The sequence below is a fragment of the Nelumbo lutea genome, chromosome 5 (assembly GCF_056320005.1).
Source record: "Nelumbo lutea isolate HS-2025 chromosome 5, American lotus-T2T, whole genome shotgun sequence".
NCBI classification, from domain to species: domain Eukaryota; kingdom Viridiplantae; phylum Streptophyta; class Magnoliopsida; order Proteales; family Nelumbonaceae; genus Nelumbo; species Nelumbo lutea.
Window position 1 is genome coordinate 19,811,841 of NC_142688.1, and position 18,836 is coordinate 19,830,676.

Consider the following 18,836-nt stretch of genomic DNA (forward strand, 5'->3'; position numbering starts at 1 on the left):
TAAAATAAAACATGGTTATTTTAGTAATTTTGTATATAAAATAATTTATAAAATGGTAGAATGGGCATTTAGAAAAAATTGGTGTATCAGTCTAACATTTCCCATTTGGAAAGGTGACAGAAGGAAGGTTTTTGTCAAGTTTCTCAAAAGTTCAGGGAGGTATTTATTAAAATGAAATTATAGAGGAGGTTTTTATAATTGTTAGAAATTCTAGGAGAGGTTTTTGTATTTTACCCTTAGGCCCGTTCGCTTTTTGATGGGTAAATACACTTACCTTACTCATGTTCTTTATTTTCCATGTAAATAAGGTAAAGACTATTTTAGTCATAAAAATCCATTATTACAAGAGGCATTTTTGTTTCATTCAAGTGTTGGCAATTTCCCCCAATGTGAGAAAATTATTTACCCACCTAGGAGATGGGGTAAGTGATACCAAGGAAAATAAATTTTTCCTAGTCCCCACATTAACCTAAAAAAAGAACATGGGGTTCTTGGCCAATGTGAATTAAAATCTCATTGACCAACTTACCCCTCTCAAAATCCAAAAAAAAACACCCCCAATAAAAACATGAATAAAGATGTTGTTGATGTACAGTTACAAAAGTTGTAAGATTGATTTGAGTACCCACTTTTTGAAAAATAAATCCAAATTCAGACATTTGATGTTTGAACTAGTTCCACCAATGCCAAGTGAGTAGCTGAAAATTATAACAGAAAAGAAAGAGAAAGAACAAGAAAGCCAAAAAGTTCTAAACCATAATAGATAGGGAATGAGTTAGAGTATTGATGGATATGAAATAATACAAAGATTGCAGATATAGAAGACCAAGTCCATAATATCGTCAAGTGTAGAAAGACTATCGACGGTTTACATCACCATTGAATTAACTGTGAATCAACCTTGACTTTCTACTAAGACTCTGTCTCGTTTGAAAGAAAAAGTAGAGAAAAGATTGAAGGGAAAGGTTTTCCCACCTTTTCCTTCCTTTCTTATATATTTTTCTTCAAACCAAACATAATATAAAAGAAATGAAAATTTAAATATTCTCTAAATAATCCGTAAATCACCTTGAGTTCTCTAGAATCTACATGACCACCATGTTTCACCTGTTGCATGGACAAGGGCAGCATTCAAATAGTAACATGGTGAATTATGCCTGCATCACATCTGCGTCCTACAGAGGGCGCCCGACATATACATCTCAGCCTGTATTGGAAATATCTTCTAAAATTTGTCAGTGAGATATGTTTTCAATACACAATTAGGAAATGCTGTGGGGCACTCTTTATGAGGCGCAGATGTGATAACAGATTAGAGCAATATTTGGCTGGAAGATTTCTAAATCGTCTAGATGTCTTTCCCCAATCTCCCTAACATGAGAAAGAGAAGTGCCTTTCGTTCTCTTCTTGTCTGCGTTAAACATTGTTTTCCATCATAAAATTTCCACAAAATAGACTAGTACTGTGTCATTCATGGATAAGGGTTGTTTGTACTACCTGTAGATATCAATCTGAACCGCCCAAACAACTAATTAATCAATCTGGAAATCCTCTTTGAATACGATTTCAACCATCGAATCGGCATATCTGTTTAAAAGCAACTTTCATCTTCATCTTATCTGTGTTGACCGAAAAAAAAGAAAAAGAGAAATCCAATTTGATCGTGGTTAAGGTTTATCCACTTGGATAATTTGGATTTACATCTAATATAAGCAAAACCCAGGAAACTGCCATTGCCATATTTATAGCGGTGTCAATTTGTGATGCGGTCCAACAACACGAGTCCAGTACAGATGAACCAGGTAATCTAATCCTATGAATATTTTGGAGAATTTTGGACCACTCAAATCTAATGTTTGAACCATCCAATCTATTTCAAATTAGCTTTAGTGTAGATCAGTTTCAATTCAAACCTGGTCCATTGACATCTATATTTTTATCTTCTATCAATGGATTAGATATTGATTCAATTCGATCCAATCCAATGTAAATCCATGTCTAATCCAATCTATTAAATACTTTGGATCTTTAAGTCTGGACTAATCCAACTCAATATGTCTGATTTTTCTGTCCAGATTAATTTTGATTTAAAATGGGGTCCAACCCAAAATGGTTCTCTTGACACTCCTGATTGCTACTACTTAGGTTGTGTTTATTATCATTGTCAATTCTATTTGCAATGTTTTGTTTAGGCCAATACAATTTTTTAAAAAATTGTCTTGTCATATTACATCAAACAACTAATTGTACTAAAAAAATATAAGCATTGGATTAGATGTTGACATTTATATTAGCAACACCAAATTTAACGTTTCTTGAAAAAGCAACAATGGTACCCAATGTTGTGTTTGATAACTCAAAGCATTTGTGGTAGAAACAAATCTAAGTAGGTGTTTGGCATCGGTGCTGGAAAACACAACAACATTGGGTACCATTGTTGTGTTTGATAACTCAAAGCATTTGTGGTAGAAAAAAAACTAAGTAGGTGCTGAAAACATCGCACCGTTTTCTTATAAAAATGGTGTTGGGCATGTGGAGTTGTAAGCACCATTTTTTGAGAAAACAATGCTTATTTTTTTTGGGAACTGGTGCTGCCACATAGGCTGTCTTCTAAGAAAACACCAATGGTTTTGTTTGGTATCAGTGGTGACAACAACATTTTCAATATCCAACGTCCAAGATGATGTCACATTGATGCAACATCATTGCACTACTGACAATAATGCATCGTTTTATCAGAAAACATTGAATCTGGCATTGCTCTAGACCATATTTTCCCGATTTTCAAAGCATGGCCTAGAACAATATTTTTCTTGAAAAAATGGTATCAAGCGAGAGGGTGTCGTTTGAAGCATCGCTTTCTCTGATGTGGTGCCTATGTAACCCCTTTTTCTCATAAAATGATATTGATGCCAAATATCACCTAAGTCAACAATGGAAATAACAAAATTTGCCTATGAAAACATTAACATGTTAGATACTGTGGACTGCTTAGTTTTAACTTTTGAAACACACAGTACTCATAGACATCATCTATCGATGGTTTTAAAACATAAAATATCACAATTTCTTCTTTACATCAAAATCTTAGGAATTGATCCACGTACGGTAAATTAAATGATTATCGTAATAAATAATTGAAATATTAAATTTTATTAACAATACATCCACACAATAGTGCAGAATACTTTATGGAATGTGGTGTGGTTGAATCCATTTTACGTTCAATAACACCAATAGGAGTGTAATTTGGGTAGACTTGACCCTAAACACTCGGGACCGCCTCTCTACACCACACCTTCTAGATTTCACACTACCAAACATCCCCCTAAGAGTATTCATTGGTTTCACATCTCTGCCTCACATGGGGCCGCCCCACAACACCTCCACAGCACATCCCCATCATATATTTGCAACATCTCCCGATAATAACATTATAAGTTTTGGTACTATCATGGGGAAATATTTCCAATACAAGGTGGGGAATGTGTTGTGGGGCAGAGATGTGAACTATTTATTTGCTGATAAGTTGGAGACATTGTTTTGCTGGAAAGTTTAGGCCCATAGAAAGTAAATTTTTCTTTTCAGTGAAATTTTGGATCACTTTCTTGGGCAAGTTTTATTTTCTCCTAGGTGGAAATTTACTTACCCATAAAGGGAGAAAATGGCTAAACCATGTGATAATATTTTCAAAATCAGATTGGACCAGAAACTGGGAGCCTACCACCTGATCGGTTCCATTTTATCCCAGAACCGTCTTTTGGCCAAAAACCATTGATTTGGCCAACAAACTGCTGACCCAGGTGGTTGAACCGTTCAAACAGTTTTTAGTCAATTTTTTAATTTTTTAGTTTTTTTCAGAAAAAATTGGACCATTCATTTAATTCAAACAGCCGGACCATTCGACCAAGAATTAGACCCCTGAACCGTTCGTTCTTAAAAACCTTGCCATGCGGAGTAAAATGCCTCTACCAACACACAAATCTTTTGAAAATTTGTCTCACTTATATAACTAACGTTTCTTAATAAAATTAACATTTCTTAATAAAAATAACACAGGTAATATATTTATTGAGGTAATACTTCTCAAATAAATACAAAAGAAGCAATGGCTAAGTGAAATTGACTTATCAATTATCATTAGTGCATTTATGGCTTGGTACTTGACAAAGTGAAGAAAAATGTATGATTTTATTGGTAGCTAGTGGCTAAGATAATCCATTATATTAACTAATAAAAGAGATAAAGAATTAAAGTTTAAGGTAAATTACATACTCCATGTCAACATGTATTTAGGACTTAGGAGGTGGTGAAGCGTACCGGATCTCTTATCCTAACTTACCCACAAGACATTACAGCTGTTCCGAACATCTCCCATGCATGCTAATATGTAAATATGTGTAAATGCTAAGATATTTTCAATATACAGCTGTAATGTCTTGTGGATAGGATTGTGCAAAGGAGACACGAGCTCAAGCGTAGCAATCTAAGCATTGATTTGCAACGAAGACCCTTGAACTTCTAGAAATTAAAATTTATGGTTAATTACAAAATGCCACCTTATACTTAGGAAATGGGAACACCTAGCAGGGTATCACCATAACTTTGTTTTGTGACAAAGACTCATAGAACTTCTGGATTTCAGCACTTTGCCCTTTATGTTACTAGTAGGATTGATAATAAAAATAAAATTATTAAATTGCCCATTTAAGATTCAATGAGCTAAGAGAAAAAATATCAAAATGACAAAAACGGGCATGCTAAAGCACAACAGGTCTTTTGGACTGGGCTAGCTACTGTTTCCAAGCCCATGCTAGAAAAGAAATAGAGGCCATGCTTCCAAGATAAAATTCCAATAAGATGAGAAAGGTGGCAGAAATAGGTAAGAGATAGGATTTTTAGAAAACAAAGTTAAAAAAAGGCAAAATAGTACCATAAAATAATACATGCAGTTTAGAGTTTTAGAAATGTATAAAAACAGGCATGACAGTCACATAGGAATGTTAAGGGTGCAACTTGAGGCAGGTTAGCTTAAACCCAATCCTAACCCAATCCGAAGTAAAGTCAGGTTGGGTTGAGTCGTGTTGATGCTCGGATTAGGTTAGAGTTGACCCCTTGGGCAACCCAACCTAACCCAATTGAAAATACTAAAACCTTGATAACATGAACTATTCTTTATCTCCTCTCTGTTGTTTGCCACCATAGCTTGCTATCCATAAAAAATCTATTATAGATCATCATAATAAGTTATAGTCATTTCAAACATTTTTTTTTCTGAATTTTTTACTTAAAGAACCAATAAAAACATCAACAAGCAAATACTAATAAAACTAGGATTAATATATGTAACGAAAGTTGAGTTAAGATCTAAGATTAAGAAGTTCTACGAGATTTTAAGGGATGGGAAGAAAGTTGGGTTGGGCCCAACCCAAAGTTGACTTTAGGTTGGGTTAGGGTTGAATGAATTTATTTAGGGTTAGACTAGGGTTAGCCTCAACTCTGACCTAACCGGGGCCCGACTTGCAGCCCTAGGGAATCTTCTATGAAATTTTACTAGTAGGGGCAAAGTGCTAGAATCAAGGTGTAAGGGGTCTCTGTCAAAAAAAGAAGTTTAGGGGGCAACCCCCCAAGTTCAGGGCGCCTGCCTGTAAACCCTGAAAGTTTAATGGACTTATTGAACCTGTTTGGAAAGGCTAAAACTTGGGTTGATCTGCTTTTATTCAAGGCCCGTTTGGGGCAGCTGAATCTTTAGATGGATTGCTTTAACTGAGCTGTTTTGGAGAGTCCACTAGAAGAAGATTTAATGGAAAGCTATATTTTAGGCTTTAACTTTAAGATGGTTATTTTAGGCTTTCCATGATTTTCACTAGTTCAAATCAGCCCCCCACAGACTGCCCCCCACAATGTCCCACACCACATCCCCGCCATATATCGGGAACATCTTCTGATGATGATACAAAGAATGATGATGCCATCATCCGGAGATATTCCCAATACACGGAAGGGATGTGGTGTGGGATGTTGTGGGGGGCTGATTCGGTCTCCATTTTCACCAAACATGACTTATAGATTGTCTAGATGGGGCTCACTAACCTTGCAAAGCTAATGCCGCTGCATAAAATCCCTCCCAAGTCCCAAATGGGCACTCAGTTGCTTTGGAGAAACTATGAAAAGGAGCTTCATGAGAAAGGCTTTTTCTTTTTCTGTTCATTTTTTTTTTGGGGGGGGGGGGTGTTAAAAGATATCCATTTTGGAATTTATGGCATTTTCACGAAACATTGATTGCAGGCTGTCTCGAACGGGTATTTAATGGTAATAAAAAATGGAGTTTCACTTCCAAATGCCAGGGGGATTGCAAAATCTGGGGACCATGCATAATGATGGGTGGGAAGTAGGGATGGATTTTTCTCATCACCATTGGGTATCCAGCCTCCCTGATCCAATCAGGTGAGGTCGGATATAGAGACTGCTCTGGTGGGGATGGGAACGGGGAGAGCCGTTTCTAACGAGGAGTATGGTCCCGACCCATTGCCATTACTAATGAGGAGAGCCGGAGAGCTAAAAAAAAATGAAAATAAGACAGTAATAAAAGTGAAACACCAGACACCTTAACCACGAAAAAGCTCACCAAGTGTCATTTGCTATTGCCATAGAAGACCACAAGCTGACAAGCTGATTAAAAAGAAAAGACCACAAGCTCAAGAAGATTGCTTATCTCAGAGCTCTGGGTCAAATGACATTATGCTAATGGTAGATATGGAGATCATATCTCCGCCCCACATCACATCCTCGCCATGTATTAGGGGACATTGTGGGGCGGAGATGTGAACTCTTTCGATATGTCCTTGCTTGATGGATACTAAAATCGGAAAAGATTTGATTTTATATATTATTTGGAGTATACAAAACAAACAACAATCATTTTAGAAATCATACTTGATATGGCAAATCTTATCCACACCAACCCATGTCTGACACGTGGTTACATTGGAGGGTAATCTCATCAGAGGATATTTCCAATAGCCTTAATGACAGGGCCTGTGCTAAGGCACAAACACTCGAGCTCAAACCCACATGCTTGGTCATGTGGTCTGACTGGTCTCAATGTTAATGAAGTCTGCCATCACCGTGACCCAACGTGCGAAGTTGTTACAAGTTGACCATAAGAGACCACTAATACCTCTTATGCGCTTTTGCTCTTTTTTCTCTCACCTATTCACCTCGGCACCTTGGCTTTCTCATCACCTCGCTAACCTAATCCTCAGAGTCACCATCGCCGGGCCTCTGACATCCTTCTGTACTTGCAGGAGGGAGCATTGGCCAGGACATCTCGGAAATTCATTAAGTCATCCTTGCTACCATCAATGGTAACATCAGTACTGTATCTCACATTTCTACAATTGATCGTTTTAACAGTCTGTTGCAAGAGTTAGCAGAGATTGAAGCCTTAGCCATCAATCACCAACGATCACCTGATCCTCAAAGAAAAGATATATTTTTGTGCGCCCCAACATAGGTTTTGCAAGAGATAGAATTTAGAACATAAGGTAAAGTTATCAAAGATTTGAAAACAGGATATGAGGTGCTTCTAGTTGATTCACATGTCTCTTTTTTGGCTGCCATTCCTAAATCTGATGTTCCCAGGTGGGTTTGAAGCCTTGGGGGTTTTGTTTAGCTTGAGACTTGCAAAATCCTTAAACCTGGATTTCATTTGTGTTTGATTGTGACCACCTTTTTGTTTCCTTTTCTTTCTTTTTAATTTGTTTTGAGAATCGCCATGGTACACCTCAGAGCAATGTTTAGTTCTTATTTGAATACATACACACTGAGCTCTCTGGTTTTGCCAGCATGCTACGACATCAGTGAATGTTATCACCACCTTGGTAGTCCTGCTTACTGTAATGGGAATGGCATTTCCATTTAGAAATTTTACATGGTAACTGCACTTGTACTAGTCTGAAAGGACTCCACTGTTCTGTTTTTATTTGAGAAATGATTTTACATTGTTTACCAAAACACAAATTCCAGGTGGGTCAGGACATTTTTACCAAACAAACGCTCAAGTCTCACCAAGAAATTACAACATTTTTTATCTCTGTAAATCCTTTCAAGCAGCAACTTTGCAGTATGTAAATAGAACTCACAATGTAAGGACTCATCTTCTAGCACACAGGGCCTGTATCCAAGGAATAGAATGTAAAATACCATACTGAATATATCCAGCATAGGAACTATTGATGTATTTATCTTTCAGTTGATAAATCTTATTTACCTACCCCATAAAATAAGGTCTCACCAAGAAACTCGTCAGAACCTCTTGGTCGGTCGGGCTGCCACCCCACTTTCTTGGGACCTCCAATAAAACAAGGACACGCAGTGTTGGCCTTAAATTCCAAATATTCAAAATAGTGGACTACTTATGTGATAGGTAGCGTGGTCGTGTCCTATTGAGAGTTGAAACACAAATTCAGACCCCCCCCCCTCCTATTGTTGCTTCATTGATTTCTCGGTAAACATCCATATCTTATGTCTTGAATCCCGTTTACCCAAGTCCGCCCGCCAGAGTTGACTCGAGGTGCTCCTAACCCTTTGTTCGGTCTGAGCGCTTAAAACAGTCCAAATGAGTATTCCACTGCAGCTTCAAGTCAATCCCCATGGATGGATGATTAGATTTTTTTATCAGTCGCATTTTTTTTGTCCAAATGCGTGGAGATAAACCATAGTCTCTTCTCTTGTCGGTCCATAGGAGCATAGCAAAAGAGAAATGCACTCTTAAGGTTTTCATTTCCATTGACCTCCACATTTCACAATCCAATCCACTCCTGTCTGATATTTCACGAGTGTGAATTAATGCGGCCCTACTTGAATGTCCAACGAGAGGGTAGAGAAACCACATGATTGTCGAAATATGCAGAGATTCTCTGGTGAGTCCAAAGGAGTGAAATGAACTACGAGACGTGGGATATGGTGCATACCCAATAGGTGTGGTAGTAAGCAACGGTTTTACTTTGTCTTGCAGCTGTGAGGAGTAACTCCAGATCCAAACCATTCACAGGAGAAGATAATTGCAACAAGGGATGAAAAATACTGAATTTATTTGGCAATGGAAAAGAAGGAAGAATTTTCCAATAACACTAGTATCAACAAAAAAGCAACATATATAGAAAATGAAGCTGCTAACTTTACCGGTGGGGAGAGCTTACTCCTTGCGGTATCTTGCCCAGAACCCCTTCTTTCTTGCAGAATCGCTTTCTGATAAGGATCTACTTGTTTTTGATCCAAGTGTAAAGTGTCGCCTGAGGAAAGGCCTGCCGAAGGAGCTCTTCATGCTGGAACTGGTTCCCATTTTGGGACCTTTTCCCTCCCGCCTGCCACTTTTCCTTTGGTCAGACACAATGGAATCATCATCTAAATCACTATCCACCACTTGGTTCCTAGATATCTTGTAGCTTTTTGATTTCAAATCCGCCTCCCTCCTCAATGCTTTTCTAGCCATCTTCAAGATCTGCTTCTCCCCAACAGTACAACATTCAGGGCAAGAAGGGTCATACTTATCAGTTTCAGGTGTAATGCTCTCCAAACACTCTGCGTGGTACACATGTCCACAGACAAGAACAGCAACCACAGAGATCTCATTTGTGGCTATGATTTTCTGGGTGCTCAATGAAGATCTCTCCGTCAAAAGCTTCGAGCATACCCCACATGTTTGCAGATCAATGGAAGGAGAAGCAGATAGCTGGCTGTTGGATCTAGTTATCCTACCACGGCCAGACATCAAGGTCTCACTGTCGAAAGACCATCTTTCTCTTTGGGAAGAGGCCACGAGTTCTGAAAAGGTGCGCATAGACCAACCATCTGAAGACCCACCATAGGAACCCATAGTTAGGTCATTGCTGCACATTGAGAACACAAATGATTGTCTTCCTTCAGAAACTGAGTTGTTTGGTGACTTCAATCCTAGGATTCTGCTATCAGAAACCTGCCTAAAAAGCTGATGCCCTGGTGATCGGCAGGCTCGCCTTAACCGCATTGACTCAGCATGGCTCTGAGATACCAGATCCCCTTTAGTTGAAGAGGAAGTTGAAGGTACAGAAAATGAAAGCTTAGGCGGTGAAGGATCATCAGCTGCTGACAATTCTCTAGAATGTTTTACCTATTAACAAGCACAAAAATGCAAGATGTCAGAAAACTCGAAAAACAGATGAGATGGATGACATACCAGAAATACCCTTCCATTATTCCCAACTTTTTATCACTAACCTCAGTAGACAAATTGCTTCCCACGGATAAATCTGTTCCAAACATAAATGAAGGCATCAGATGCAACAGAAAAACATGGCATTTTACAAAACATTGCAAGTTGCAATGCAAAATGTTACCAACAGAGTACAAGGTAGATTATGCAGGAAGGGCGTTGACTAACATAACTAGAGTAGATCACATTCATAGTATAACCACTATTTTGAGTTTCAGAAGAAAATGCAAGCCAAAACATTGACCATTCTCAGAAAAGTTAGAGCAAAATGTTCCTGACAGAGAACAAAGTAGATTATGCAAGAAAGGCGGGATGTTACGTAACATGACTAGTGCTCATTTATGGTATAATCAATATTTTGGGTTTCAGATGATGATGCAAACCAACTAATGTAAACCCACCAAAAGAACTGATAATGCAGCAAAGGCAGTCTATCTATATTTGTGAATGAACACCTGTGTGCACATGTGTACAAAGAAATGTGGCCATTAGACCTTTTCTTCAGTTGAAAATGATATTATTTCCTCTTCTGATAGGCACCTAAATGTTGCCTGTCAGACATTGAAATATGCATGCATAAGAGATGTTTGCATGCATCTTGATGGAGCGCGATCCGGCCGGTCTTAGCTGTCCGCTGCCTTGCTTCCGAACGGGGTAGCAGGGAACCTGAAACGGAGGAGATGGAGAAACTCCGGGGGGAACCCGGTGTAGAGGCTCTGAAGCTCAAATTAGAATCCTTCAAAAGCAAGGTAATACCAGATAGCGCAAAGTTTGCATACCTCCGTTGTCGGGGGGCAGGTGGCTCTTATAGTCACTTCGTGCACTCGTCCCGGGGCCCTTGTCAGGTCAAGTATGATTACCCTTGTGCTTGTCAATTCGGCCGTCGTCCTTTCTGCTGAGACAAAACCGTCACTGCTTAACCGTCATCTAACTGGAGATGGCGGTGTCAGTGGCGGTGGCAGGTGGCCGTTTAGGGTGCTACCGACAAACGTCAGATCCCAAGTCAGTCAGGTGTGGCGCCCTTGGGCACGAACTTCCTTAGTGTCAGGCGTGGTACGACTTGTTTGGTTTTGGTGCCAAGTGATGCGAAGTGCTGAGCGAGGCGGTCTTGAGCTCGGAGGTATCTATAGGGCAGGTCAGTTCGGCGAAGTGTATCCCGAGCTGTTACAAGGTGGGTCAGTTCGGTGAAGTGTATCCCGAGCTGTTACAAGGTGGGTCAGTTCGGCGAAGTGTATCCCGAGCTGTTACAAGGTGGGTCAGTTCGGCGAAGTGTATCCCGAGCTGTTACAAGGTGTTTGGCAAGTATAACCCGAGTTGTTACAAGGTGTTTGGCAAGTATAACCCGAGCTGTTACAAGGTGGGTCAGTTCGGCGAAGTGTATCCCGAGCTGTTACAAGGTGGGTCAGTTCGGCGAAGTGTATCCCGAGCTGTTACAAGGTGGGTCAGTTCGACGAAGTGTATCCCGAGCTGTTACAAGGGTCAGTTCGGCGAAGTGTATCCCGAGCTGTTACAAGGTGGGTCGGTTCAGGCCCCCGGTAGGGAGTTCAGTCCGCTCGTGTCCCCTTGTTCCCGCCTAGGCTTGGCCCCTTTTGCCGAGCTGTTGTTTCTGCCACGTGTCACGTAATAGAGAGGTCGGGCCAAATCTTCCTTCATCACATCTATTGTTTTTTCACTAAAATCTGCCAATGGTTTTGGAATGCTAAGATTTTTATAGCAACCACCACAGGAATATTTTTAAGGTTTCATCAGTTAGCTCCTTTGCTTGAAGGAGCTAACTATATTGGTGAATGAATACCTGTGTGCACACGTGTACAAAGATATGTGGCCATTAAACCTTTTCTTCAGTTGAAAATGAGGTTATTTCCTCTACCAATAGGCACCTAAATGTGGCCTGCCAAATCATGAGGATACCAAAACAAGAAATATGCATGCATAAAAGTTGTTTGCATGCATCTATTGCTTTTTCACTAAAATCTGTGTATGGTTTAGGAATGCTAATATTTTTATAGCAACCTCCACAGGAATATTTTTCAGCTTTCATCAGTTAGCTCCTTCGCTTGAAGGATACTAAATAACTTAGGGGAGTAATCTATGAACATCCAACTTTTTATGAAGGGGAGACATCCCTAATCATTACTCAAAGGGTACATATCTTAAAAGACAAAAATGACCCCATGTTTTGACTTAAGTAGCCTTTTCATCAGGGATGTGCTCTAATCACTCCCAAATAACTTATCCAGAGTGAATATGCATGTGATCTCAAGGAAAGTGCCATATTCTCTTCCACTGCAATCACATAATGATGTAAGGAGAAGAGGCACATTTACCAGATATTTCTGTTATTTTGATCAGGATGCCTGAGGATTCAAGGTGAAGCCATCAGCAAGTTGGGGTAAATCTTTCCATAGATGCACTCGTAGAAAATAGGATACCTAGTGACTCCCACATCAAAATCTATCTTTAAAACATGATAAATGCTTAGTCAAAAAATGTTAGAGAATTGAAGATAAGGAGTTTATTGAATTGAGGGAAAACCCAAATAAGATTAAAAGGAGTTAAGATTTCTTTTCTGCTTTACTGGTTGTCTTCCTAGTGCCATTGGTTGGTGTAGTGGTAAAATTTTGGGCTGCCAAGCATGAGAATGCAGGTTCAAGTCTGAGAACTGCTACTTTGTGCAAAAAAAAAGCCAAAGGTAAGGCCTATATCCAGTGCAGCCCTCCCAGGACCCTAGATAGCAGGGACCAGGGTAGTGGCATTTTTTCGGTCTTGTTTTATTTGAGAAGTCCTAATTAATGAACAAAATTTATAAAATTTGACAAAAGGAGATGCTGTCAAATTATGGAAAGAAGTTTTTAATTATTCTTGTGTATAGGAAGTGCTAACCTTTTCTTATCCCTATTGACAAAATGAGATAGTTTTGATTTTTTTTTTTTATTCTTAAGTATACTTGAGAATTAACACACTAGATAAGCACCTAGTGAGAAGTCCTATGGGAGATAAACACTTGAATTAATTGATCATGGAGCTATTTACCATCACAAGACATACAAAGAAAGAAATCATATACCAAATTGTCAAAATAAGCAGAAAAAGTGGAAAGAAAAAGACTAGCCTAATGGAGGGGAACTGATATTAATATCTACCCAAAAGACAGCTGCTTAACATTTCAATTATAGTAACAAATTAACAAAATAATCTGAAATACATGGAACAGACTAACATCTTGTGGACATCTACAATAATAGAGATGACAAAGTTAACCAGTAGGAAACTACAACATATTAAAAAGTTCCACCATTAAACCAAACAGGACAGGAGAAATATACAAAGAACTACACATTTCATCCTCATAAAAGATGAGAGAATATGGCTTAGTGGAAAGAGAGAATGAAAGGCTAAAAGATAAATCTTTGCAAACACACATTTTGCCAGATATATTATTTTAGATTTTAGAGTAACATTATTACTCAACCCCTTTTAAACACATCCTCACCAATGTTTAATGATCAGCATTAATTTATATACTCTTGATAACATAAGACCATCCAATGAGAGAAATATGAGAAATTAATTGAGTGCAGCACACCTTAGCATTGTACAACTCACATGGCAACTACTTGCAAAATGAATATAATACTGTAACATTTATTTGTACTTTTGGAAACTAAGTTCTTGTGCCCAAGAGCTCACTTTGAAAAATAAGGAGAATCCAACTAAAGGGTTGAACAATGAGAATAAAAAGGTTGTCCTCTAATACTTTAGCATCTAAATAAAATGTACAAAGCATGGATAAATGAAATTACTTTCAAGAAACAGCTAAGCCCATCTTTTTACAATAAACCATTGATCTTATGTCCAAAATATAAAGAAAAAGAAAAGGATAATCAGTTGATCCTACAAAAAATCATTGATCTTATGTCCAAAAATAAAAGGGAAAAAAGGATAATCAATTGAACCTACAGCATAAACAATGAATGGATGTAATTAAGTTTTAGGAGAAGAAATTTTAAGTTAGAAGTAAACGAAGGAGAAATCAATATAGTGTAAGGAAACAAAATGTTCACCTGAAGTAGGAGTCCTCAAACTTCCAGCAGTTCCTTCATGGACTGGGGACTTTTGCCACATGGGTGTTTGAAAGTTCTCAGCTGGACTTCCACCACCAGAAACGTATTCTGTTTCCATATGTCTTTGCTCCTTAAACTCCAAGCCCAAATTCCCATGAACTCCATGGGAAAACTGATTTACAGGATTTTCCACTTCACCTGCTACACGCCCTCGACTATCCCATCGAAAGCTCCATGTTGGTGAATACCTAATATTATTATGCAAAGCTTCACTACCAGTTCTGTTTGATAGGGTTCTATCCCTTGCAGCAACACAGCAGGCCGATCCCATTCTCAGTCATATATGAAAATCTACACAGATGTTTTGAAATCCACAAGACAAGATTGCATGATTCTCTTAAAAGACCTCGCTTAAGAAGTTTAGGAAGGGATTAAAACCCCACTTGTTCTTTTTTGTGATAAGAATGCCAATTTTCCCTGTAAAAAGCGAAAGTAAACTATATTACCAGAGCAGTCAATCATTTAAGTGTAAAATACCGAAAAACAGTTCTATGCATGAATTACTTAATTGTTCACAGAAAAAAAAGAGAAATATAAAGGATGAAAATGGAACCCTAGTAATCGAAATCGAGGAAGAGACCTATTGAACTTATATTAAGTAAAAAGAACAAAGATTTAACCAAATAAACAATCAAACATCTCATGTAAAATTGGAAAAGCAATAAAATGCAGCAGAAGGACCAAAATCATGAGATGATAGAAAATAACAAATTTCGACTCGCTTCAAATACGAGGAAATTCGTCTACTTGGCAAAATATCTCTTAGAGTTTTGGGATCTAAACTTCAAAATCCTAAATAGAATAATCAGGGCAACTATGCCTCACCCAATAAGTGAGTCTGGGGATTCTAATGCGGTTCTGATTTATGAAAGAATACCTCCAAAGCATATAAAAAAAATATTCCAAAATTAGAGATAAAAGTAACGAAACCAATTGCTAATATTAGTAAAGAAACCAAAACACAACGAAATCAGTTCTTAAAAGGAAGCTTCTCGATGGATGAGAAACTATTATTAGCTTCCGAAAACAAAAAGGGAAACCTGTTTGTAGGTCGAATTTCATCCGCGCATGTTTGTCAGCTGCATAATTTCGTCGTAGCGAACCCAATTAGAAACGAAAAAGGCAAAATATTGACAATTAAAATAACGAGCCTAGGTCAAAAGCACTAAAAATAGTCAAATAAGCCATTACAGTTCACAAAGCCAGGTCGATGAATTGCACTGAAGATTCTGTGATACCAAAACTCATTAAGAGAAAGTTGAATAAAGAATAAGATTACCAATATCAGCAACTGAATCATTAAATCTCTTCCATCGTCAACGTACGTAGAACAGACCAACAAAAGAAATTAATAAACAAATGGAACACCGATCAACTGTTTACAAAATCGAAGAGCTTTATCTAAACTCCAATTTCGTCAGTTACTTCTCAAAGATCTTAAAGTGAGTTTCAATCAAAACCCCCAAAAATGATGAATTTTACTAGTCTTGGGTCAACACCAAACAAAATTCGTGGCAAAAAACACCGAAAATAACAGTCAAATCAGACAAAAAAACGAAGACTTTTAAATTCCATAGTCGAATTTCTGACTGGTTTGCATTTTGCAACACTCCGAAAGAAAATCGCGTAAAGTACATAACCAGACTCCTATACTACAAAGAAAACCCGATAATTGAAGTGAGCATGTCGTACATCTTAGTGTTTCCAAATTACGAACGAGCAAGCTACAGGCTGAGAGAGAGACTGATAGATGCCGTTCTTCTTCTTCGTCGTCGTCGTCGTGGTGCGGAGGGGAGGAGGGAAAGAGGAGAGAGAGAGAGGGAGTGAAGGAGTTTTAAACGGAGCAACAACTCCGTCAGAGACTGTTCATTTCCACTCAGTCCGGGTACTGTTAGTTTTGACGGAATTGAGGAGCCGTGCGTGGCACGCTTGGAGAATTTTCCACGTCGGATATTCTGCTCCCTAGTCCTTTCTACCATGCGTTTTTTTTACTTTTTTTTTTTTTGGATGGATGGAATAGGAGTAGGAAACAGTAAAAACTAAAAAGGGAAACCAAAAGTGCTGCCTTCTGCAACACGCGGAGTGCGTATTACGCATTCGCTCCTTTTGGCGCTGTTCTTTCCTGGGATCCCCTTCTTGCGAGCTGAGACTGAAGAGAAGCAGTGAAAAGTGAAAAAAAAACTGCAAAGTGACCGGCGGTGCCCACCAACTCACCAAGACTCTCTCTCTCTCCCTCCATCTTCCACGTCACCAGTTCGCCACTTGAGTGGGCCCTAACAAGAGAAATACGCCACGAAATTCGTGTAAGGAGAGCACGTTCTTCGGCAAATAAATATCAAGGTCCAGTTACGTTGTATACGCGACACGTGGTATGCAAAGTTAACAGCTGTGGGGGCCACCCTTGATGTCCTGTTCAGCCAATGAATTTCTAATCTCGTAGACTGTGCTATATTTAGGTCTTTACCAAACCTAACATGATGTCTGTGTTCACATTAAACCGATCTACATCCAAGACAAATGTACGGCTTCCCAAAGTCATACGGAGATTCATGTGACGCGATAAGGAGGATGAGGCCCATCATTCCCGCTCCAAGCCTCCAACCGTGGGCATCCGTTGCATGCACTGATCATTCACCGTCTCCATGATATTCGACTCAGACTCGCTGTTCGTTCCGAGACCGGATCTGCTCCTCACACTTGACGCCTCACAGGCGATTTACACGTACATCCTAGATGCATTGAAAACATCTCCCGTATTTATTAATTATTATTTATAGGAAACATTTTCAATGCACGGTGGATGTGCCTGTGAGACGCCCAGGAGGAGCAGATTTCGCTTCGTTCGTTCCTGGGTAAAGTTCTGATTCGGAAGATGTCCAAGGTGCGGGAGATTACAGGGTGCGTTGCACTTGTACGAGGACGTAGAAGAGCCATTTGCAACCTACCAGAGGGACAGACAATAGTCACGATTCAAGTCTTTTTCATTTCGTCTGATGCTTAGCCTGCTTACCAAAATATTAATATAAAATGACAGAAAGAAGAGATCTAAGGATTTCGCCATGTAAAACTAGTGAGGTAATATAATAACGTCAGTAGGTCGCGAGAAGGGCAAGAAGAGATAAAGAAACAAGGACGGTGGTAGTGCTGTTAGGCTGATATTGTTAGCATCCAAAGGGCTTTTAGACATTTTAACAAACAGATGGCGTCCAAAAGGGGAACCGCCAAAGGACAGGTGGGGAGACTCCGTAAGATAAACCCTTGTGTTATTGATTTACGCTGGGATTGCTCATAAGTAAATGATTGTAAGCAAATTATGGTTGAAATGAGTAGATGACTTGCAAACCACAAGACATTGATTGTATGTTTTTAAAAGAATGGTTGTAGCATCATTCATCCCAAGGAAAATGGTTGTTGAGATAATTTGCAGACTTGAAGACACCAGAGTGGACCTTGTATTACTAAGCAATCTTTATGAGCTCACAGTATTTGACCAATATAAAATCCACTTTTCTGGATCTCTCTCTCTGGTCTCTAGCTAACACAGCCTTTTGTTTTGTCCCGTGTAAGCCTAAGCTAGAGCATATATTATTTGGTAGCCAACCATCTTTCAGGCGTTTGAGGGTCATTTTTCCGTGTATTAAAACCTTAATTCAAATTTCAAAGTAGGTGAGTCTGCAGTTCTTCCATTTTGTGTTTTTTTTTTTTTTTTTTTTTCTCATTTAACAAGGTATCTTCAAAATGACTTCTCATGATTTGACTTAAATTTTCAAAGATTGCTTTTGATATTTCAAGTAGTAAACCACGAGTTTCTATACAACTCGATCTGAGGAATTTAACCTTAGATATGGAATGACCCGTTGTGAGACTCGCTAAAAAGTTGGATATTTCTTTTCAGGGATCCCACCTTACCCGCAAGGTTCAAAATATCGATATAGGGAGATATGCCGGTAGGGTGTATTAGATATGGCGTATTATCATGTATCGGCATTATTTTTTATTTTATTTTTCGAAACTGGTTCAGAGGGGCCGGTCTACCCTCTTAACCATTTATTGACCCGAAACATCTTTTGTAATGACATATCAGGAAGACTCTAATATGATACGTATCAGCCAATGTGATCTGTTTTTTTTTTTTTTTTTCCTGAAATGAAGAAAATGTATGAAGTTTCTACACCAAATCAAATGTGTATGGAATTTAAGATAGCTGTATTTTATACTATATTGATATTGGGGTCATTGCTAGTTACACGCCCTCACTCCTCACCAGTTTTCCACATTATCAGGGTAGAGGACAGATTTCTGTTTTTCTAGGATAAAATTTGAAGTATAAGCATCACAAAAAAGTTCATTTTTGTTATGAAAATCATGGCCTAAAATGTATGAAATGACCCACCAAAAAGTCATTTCATCTAATTCAACGTGGGATTATGACAATACATCAAAGATTTTGATTTAGT

General features: G+C 38.6%; 1 protein-coding gene across 4 annotated transcripts; it reads right to left on the reverse strand.

Annotated features, from left to right (window-relative positions):
* Window positions 1–9,078: 9,078 nt before the first annotated feature.
* LOC148850808 (uncharacterized) lies at window positions 9,079–16,532 on the reverse strand. 4 transcript variants are annotated; one of them, XM_088946205.1, is made up of 5 exons: window positions 16,072–16,247; window positions 15,420–15,458; window positions 14,320–14,796; window positions 10,261–10,292; window positions 9,079–10,153 (listed from the first exon to the last, which is right to left on the reverse strand). In XM_088946205.1, exons 3-5 carry the CDS (start codon window positions 14,648–14,650, stop codon window positions 9,200–9,202), a joined length of 1,317 nt encoding a protein of 438 aa, XP_088802331.1. In that variant the 5' UTR covers window positions 14,651–14,796; window positions 15,420–15,458; window positions 16,072–16,247; the 3' UTR covers window positions 9,079–9,199. The 4 variants fall into 4 exon arrangements, with proteins under 4 accessions (XP_088802331.1, XP_088802332.1, XP_088802330.1 ...); XM_088946206.1 differs by lacking the exon at window positions 16,072–16,247 and adding an exon at window positions 15,659–15,987; XM_088946204.1 differs by lacking the exon at window positions 15,420–15,458 and having other exon boundaries at window positions 16,072–16,532.
* Window positions 16,533–18,836: the final 2,304 nt, after the last annotated feature.

What these genes read in the sequence shown, in the direction of transcription:
- LOC148850808 (XM_088946204.1), bottom strand. Translation starts at nt 14,650, where the DNA reads ATGGGATCGGCCTGCTGTGTTGCTGCAAGGGATAGAACCCTATCAAAC. An exon ending in TTTGAGGACTCCTACTTCAG is followed by an intron (nt 10,293 to 14,319) that starts GTGAACATTTTG and finishes TGTTTGGAACAG; the next exon opens with ATTTATCCGTGGGAAGCAAT. An exon ending in GAAGCAATTTGTCTACTGAG is followed by an intron (nt 10,154 to 10,260) that starts GTTAGTGATAAA and finishes GCTTGTTAATAG; the next exon opens with GTAAAACATTCTAGAGAATT.